At 54.2% G+C, this 6,738-nt stretch overlaps 1 protein-coding gene across 1 annotated transcript in view; it reads left to right on the top strand.

The window, feature by feature from the left end:
• Positions 1-3,819: 3,819 nt before the first annotated feature.
• The window catches only part of fgf10b (fibroblast growth factor 10b), a 6,346-nt gene continuing 3,427 nt past the window's right edge, over positions 3,820-6,738 (top strand). The window contains exon 1 of the mRNA XM_086169689.1: positions 3,820-4,225. Coding sequence (XP_086025815.1) covers positions 3,820-4,225 — 406 coding nt within the window. The remainder of the gene's footprint in view (positions 4,226-6,738) is intronic.

Below are 6,738 nucleotides of genomic sequence, written 5' to 3'. Positions count from 1 at the left end.
AGACCGCGGGAATACAATCCCAGCGCCGACCGGCTCTGGAGGAAGAAGTCCAACACGGCGACGGTCATCTGGAGCCCATCAGCCTGCACGTCCCCCAGGCAGTCAGACTGGCATCCCCGTACCAGGCCTGCTCCTTTATTAAAGCCTCAGCCTGCCTTGACCCGACACACACACACACACACACACACACACACACACACATGGGCCCCGGGGAGCGCAGACACACACACTCACACATGGTTCCCATAGGTCAGTTTGGTTGTTTGCTCGTTTGATTCCCTCACAGACCACATGTGGGTTTGAGTTACAGTGACGCGAAGCGAGGTGCTCGCCTTCGTAAAACATCTGCTTAATGATAGCGTACGGAAAGGGGGAGGGGGGTGTTTCGCAGCGACCGGCCGAAATCAGAGACACATGAGGGGAATATGGCCAATTTCCACAGTTGGGCTCGCTAATGCGACGCGGCGTGTTCTGCAGACGGAGCAACGCGTTGCGCGGCGCACCTGCCGCCCGCGAGGGGGAGGAGGAGCCCCAAGGCCGGAGGAGGAGGAGGAGGTTCGTGGCGACCTTCAACCAGAACTCACCCCCGGACCTCCTGCTCGGCGTGAACCGTATCCTCTGAATCCGCCGGGTTTTTTTTTTCGTCTCCGTTCAAACCCCCTCTGAAACTGGCTTCCCGGACGTAGCCTCCCTCCCTTCGGGGGGGAACCTTTTAGCTCAGTTGCGTTCCTGCCGGCTGTGAGGGACCAGGATGGTGACGTGAAAACAGACCGCCGACGTAGAAGAAGAAGAGGCAGACGACACGGACGGCTAGCACATGGAGTGTGCCGTTAGCCGTTAGCTAACTCGGAGAGCCTTCTGGAAGGCCAGAAGCTTTCGGACTTCCTCGTTCCTCCGCAGCCGTCCAGTGATCACGACTGTTTTTAAAAAAGGCGCCCTGCAGTCCAGAAGCATCTGGTCATGGGCGTTATAGCTAATGAGCTCCAAGGGAACCCTGCAAAAACGCTGCCTCGGAGTGGAAGCTAAGATGGTTACTGGCAAAAGTTCTTCCAGTGCGAAAGGGGTTCATCGTGATGAGGGCGGGTTTGCGGCCCTGCAGGAAAGAGGATCCAGACAACTTCCTGTCCACGACGCTTTGGAGTCTGGAGGAGATGGAGATGCGTAGATCTCACCGCTGCACCTCTGAGGAACAACGGGATTAGAAGACGATCCTCGCCGGACGTAGATGAGCACAAAGATGGCCGCCGTCACGCTAACACGGGAGCGGCGGTCGGATCGGGAAGTTAAAAACCCGACGGCGGCCGACGGATCTTGAGAGCTGATTGGTTATGAAAAGAAAAAAAAAAGTAAAAGGCAACTCGGGGAAGGTGCAACGCGTCCGACCCCCTTCCAGTTTTGATGAGGTCACGTTAAAGAAGCGCCAATAAATCAGCTATTACTGCATTTCTGTTGCAACGGCCATCAATACGACAACCGCCCCCCTCCTCCTTCCCTCCCCGAGCAGTGATTCGGGTTATCACGGGAGGGAAGGGACACCAGAGAGGAAGCGCCGCTGATAAGATTGCTTTGTTCGCAGATAAAAACCCGTCCGGGAGCACAGTTAAGACCAGGACGCCGCTCTGGCCGTAGATCGTCGACAGACATTAAAGCGAGCGGTAAAAAACAAACCCGAGCTGGAGATCAGACCCCCGCGGCAGAGACAGGCGGATCAGGGTCGACAGATAAAGACGACCCGCTCGGGTTTTGTTTATCGCCCGCGTTGAGACGCTTCGCATCCGCGACCTCCACGCAAACCCGGTTCGTTATTCCGGGCGTCTCGCGTTCCTTTTTCCCCCGGGTCGATTCGCCAGCGTTCCTCAGCGAAAGAACCCGAGTCGCGGAGGAAGGCCGGAGAGTTTACGACATCAATATTTGTGCAGTTTCGAGGTACTTGTACTACAACTTGAGGAGTACTACTCTAAGCGGGGCGTGAAATACTCCCAGCCGCATTAAGCGTAATCTTACAGGATCGGGTTCCACGAAAACTCTGGTGCTGTTTTTCGGATAAATCCAGGTTGTCCAAAGTCCGGCCCGCGGGCCGAATGCAGCCCGTGTTCGGATTCCCGTCGGCCTGCAGCTTCGGTCATAAAACCAATAATACGTACAAAAAGTTTTTTTTCTGTTTCAGAAAAACACAAGGATTCATACGGCTTCAATGTTTTGTACTTCTGAATAACATCACCGTTAGTTTTATTTACATGTTTTGAATTTAGAAGTTCATAATGAGCGTTTAATAGTGAATATTATATGATAATATGTAATATATTTCATAACAGCTAAATGTACAATATTTTTTCATATTCTTGTGCTTTCCTCATCTTTCACTTGTTGCTTAAGACACTTTAAAGTTTATTTGTATTTCTTACTCTCCCTTTTTCTCTTATTTTTTACTGTTCATACAATTTTTCTACTATTATTTATTATTGTAATATTTTTCTTTGGCACAACAATTTCCTTCGAGATAAATAAATTTATTCTTATTCTTATTCTTATTCTTATTCTTATTCTTATTCTTATTCTTATTCTTATTCTTATTCTTATTCTTATTCTTATATTTCCAATGATCCTAGATATTTTTTATCTTTTTTATCTAAAAAAAAAATTAAAAAAAAAAAATCATGAAATAGTTGATGTTAGTGGTTCAAACAATGCCAAGCTTTATGGTATTTTATTTTATGGCCACAGAAAATCCAAATAAACAAATAATAAACAAATGCAATTATGCATAATATAACACTACCTGGTACTGTTAGTACTAAAGTACACAGATTATCTGCGTTCACTGCACTACACGATACACTTACACTACACGATACACTGCCGCGGTACAACAAGGTCTGCAGGTTCATCCGAGTACTTCTGCAAAAAAAGTAATTTATTCCAAAAACTACTCGCTTATGTGTTTTTTTATTTGATTCGTTTATTCACTAAATGACAATATTTCACACAACGTCTGCGTCCTTCAGCGCCGACAAAGTTAAACGCCGAGTCACTCCTAAGTCGGACTCTCCTGCATGCACACACACACACACACACACACACACACACATGCAGAGCACTACTTGCTCCCATATGTGTGAGGGGGAAGCTGAGCGAAGGAGGGAGGAGGGATCACATAGCAAACAGCCACACACACACACACACACACACACACACACACACACATGCAGCCGAGTCATTTTCTGTGACCACCTTTTAGGTGAGGCTTTCACGCCGAGGTCCTTCACACCGAGGATCCGAGCCAGAGGAGGGAGACGCTCAACTTTGCCCTCCACCGCCCTCCGCCCACCCCTGGGGTTGTTGCCGGCGAGACGGCGGAGGAGAAGGAGCGACGCCGGGAATCTAATGGATTATCTGACCCGGCTTTTGCCCTCGCAGGACGCGGCGTGAACCCCCGGCGGGCCGCCGCCGCCTCCCGTGAGTTCCCGCCGGAGACGAGAACTTCTGGAGGTGAACCGAGGAGATCGAACCGGAGCAGGTTGGAAGTAGAGGAACAGGTTAGCCGCTGGAACGCCGGACTTTTGACTTTTTCCCCTGAAACGTCCGAGGCGGCGGCGATGTCCTGAGAAGAAATCGGACGCGAGGCGGAGAGGGGGGGTTAGAAAAAAAAAAACAAAACAAACAAAAAAAAAAAAGAAAGGGGGTTTGGGTGCAGGTGCTCCAGATCTGGCATCTCGGGCCGCGGAGGTTCTCCCTCCCCGCCCTCCCGGTCCCTCCTGGCCCCCAGCAGCATGTCCCAGGCTCCGAGGCTGCCTCCAGTCCTCCGCACAGCACACTACCATGAGCAGATGGGCCGCCGGAGGGAGTGAGGCCGCCTCCGCTCGCGCCGCGTCCGACGTCGCTGCTCGCCGCGGCTCCCGGCCGAAGCCCCCGAAGCTGTTCTCCTCCCCGCCGCTGCACGTCCTCCTGGTCCTGGCCGTCCTCTCGCTCTCCGTCGGCGGCGCCGCCTGCCGTCGGCCGAGGCCGGACAAGCTCCGGGCGCTCGGGGTCCCCGCCAACGTCTCCCACGCCGATGGCCGCCACGCTCGCGGCGGCGGCGGCGGGCCGCAGGGGAGGCACGTGCGCAGCTACAACCACCTCCAGGGGGACATACGCCGGAGGAAGCTGTTCTCCTTCCAGAAGTTCTTCCTGAGGATCGACAGGAACGGGAAGGTCAACGGGACCAAGAGCAAAGACGACCCGCTCAGTGAGTAAAAATCAGCAACGCCGTCCGCGCTTTCTGATCGAAACAAATCCCAGATGCCTCCATCTTGAGATGACCACCTCCCGGACTTTTTTTTCACGTGTGTGTTTGTGTGTGTGTGTGTGTGTGTGTTTGAAACCAGACATCCCGGCGGTATCTCCCCCTGTCCAAACACTCAGCGCAGTGTCGGTAGCGCCGGGACGGCTTAAAAAGGAGCAGGAGGGGCGGAAGGGGAAGGGGGTTTGCAGATAAAGCAACGTTATCAGACCGTCTTCACAGCCCAGGGTAAACATCCCTGATAGGAACCGCAGAAGATACAGGGCCTGGGGAGGAGCAGATATGGACGCCAGTCACCCCGATGCTTTCAGGACGCCCCCCCTTCCCCGCCGCGCGACGCCGCGCCGCGCGCTAATTGCACGCCGGACGTTTGTTTGGCGCACTTTGACTCGCCGCCTGCAGAAACACATCCGTTGCAACTCCTGGTTTTCTGTATCAGTCGGGGGAGATAGCGTAAGCTGCACGTGTGTGTGTGTGTGTGTGTGTGTGTGATCATAGAGCCTGCAACCACATGTGCCCAATACACACACACACACACACACACACACACACACACACCTTTGCCCTCCTGCTCTCAAGCCCTTTCTGCTTCCCCCTCTTTCCGCCTCATAGTGAGTGTGTATGGAAGCTTTTAACCCCCCCCCTCCACTTCCCACACACACACACCCCGGGGAGGGGGGGGGGGGGGAACAGGACCACATTCAATCAAAGTGACTTCGAGGAAATGGCACCGAGGGAGGGGGGCGGCGGAAAAGGGTGGGGGACTTTTGTTTTGACAAGGTCACGACAGAAGCGACCTTATTTACACGCCGCCGCCGTTTGTTAGCGACTTTATCCGGAGCCGTAAAACTCCGAGGGTTCCAGGTCACCATGGCAACGGTGTGTAAACTCACCCCGGGGTTTTATATGAGCGCGGAGGCTGATTTACCCGTCCGGTCCGGCGCGGTGGAAACCGTCATTCCTGGGCGGCGTCGGCCGAGCGCCCCGCATGTGTGTGTGTGTGTGTGTGTGTGTATCTGTGTGTGTGTGTGTGTGTGTGTGTGGAGGTACAAGTTCATGAATGACATGGCCTGATCATCATTGTGGCTGCATCAAAGAGCTGCGTCTTCAGTATCATCAAAAAGCCGGCCCGAGGGGGTCCGGGGACACGGAGTGTGGATTATGTGCCTTTTGTATCGGGTTCACACGGTAAAGGATACTACACAGCGGCGGCTCGGGGCCCCCCGGGGCCAGACATGATCCCGGGGCCGACGGCCTTTGTGGGCACGCCGCGGCCCCTTGAAGTGACAGGAGTATCGGGTGTTTCGCGGGTAAAGGATCGCCGGGGAAACGGGAGGAAAACAAGGGACCCGGGGATCGGAAATGCGACGGCCTCCACCGAGGTGTTTTTGTTGGTTTTGTTTATTTTACGCGGGTTAGGGGTCCCCCGGGGCCTCCAGGGGCCTCCAGGGGCCTCCAGGGGCCCTCTGGGGCCTCCAGGGGCCCGCCGAGGATCCGTCGAGGGCCCGGATCCGGAGCCCCCGCAGATTTACGGGGATGCCGGCGCAAAACTGTCCCACATGGCTTCGCTGAGCCACCGGGGTCCAGAAGACCTGCAGAACTTTGGAGATGGATCAGTTCTACATGGTTCAGCCTAACAACTGTGTGTGTGTGTGTGTGTGTGTGTGTGTGTGTGATGAGCGGATGCGCCATGTGTGCGAGAGGCTTCCGGATACTGCGCAACATGTGTGTGTGTGTGTGTGTGTGTGTGTGTGTGTTGTTCACATTTATCTTCTTCAAGCAAAGCAGATGAGCAGATGGTGCTTCCTGCAGGGGAAGCGGAGATCTTCATACATGTCCCAGCATGCACCTGGAGCTGGAGGAGAAGATGGAGGAGGGGGTGAAGGTGGAGATGGAGGTGGAGATGGAAGTGAAGGTGAAGGAGAAGGTGGTGAAGGTGGAAGTGGAGGGGAAGGTGGAGGGGAAGCAGGTCGAGATGGAGGAGGAGGTTGAGGTGGATGAGAAGGAGGTGAAGGAGAAAGAGGGCAAGATGGAAGTGAAGGTGGAGAAGAAGGAGGTGAAGGAGGAGGAGGAGGAAGTGGAGGTGGACCAGAAGGTTGAGGTGCAGGAAGGGGAGAAGGTGGTGAAGATGGAAGTGGAGGTGGAGGAGAAGGTGGTGAAGGAGAAGGAGAAAAAGGTCAAGATGGAAGTGAAGGAGAAGGTGATGGAGGTGGAGGAAGTGGAGGTGGACATGAAGGTGGAGGTGAAGGAAGTGGAGAGGGTGGAGGTGGAGGAGAAGCAGGCCGAGATGGAGGTGGAGGTGGAGGTGGAGGTGATGGAAGTGAAGGTGGAGGAGAAGGTGAAGGAGGTTGAGGAAGTTGAGGTGGACATGAAGGTGGAGGTGAAGGAAGTTGAGGTGAAGGAAGTGGAGAAGGTGGTCAAAGTGGAGGTGGAGGTGAAGGAAGGGGAGGTGGAGGAGA

This window comes from Fistularia commersonii, chromosome 22 (genome assembly GCF_037954325.1).
Source record: "Fistularia commersonii isolate RoL2024-O1a breed Wild chromosome 22, RoL_Fcom_v1.0, whole genome shotgun sequence".
NCBI classification, from domain to species: domain Eukaryota; kingdom Metazoa; phylum Chordata; class Actinopteri; order Syngnathiformes; family Fistulariidae; genus Fistularia; species Fistularia commersonii.
This window is presented reverse-complemented; position numbering and strand designations above follow the sequence as displayed.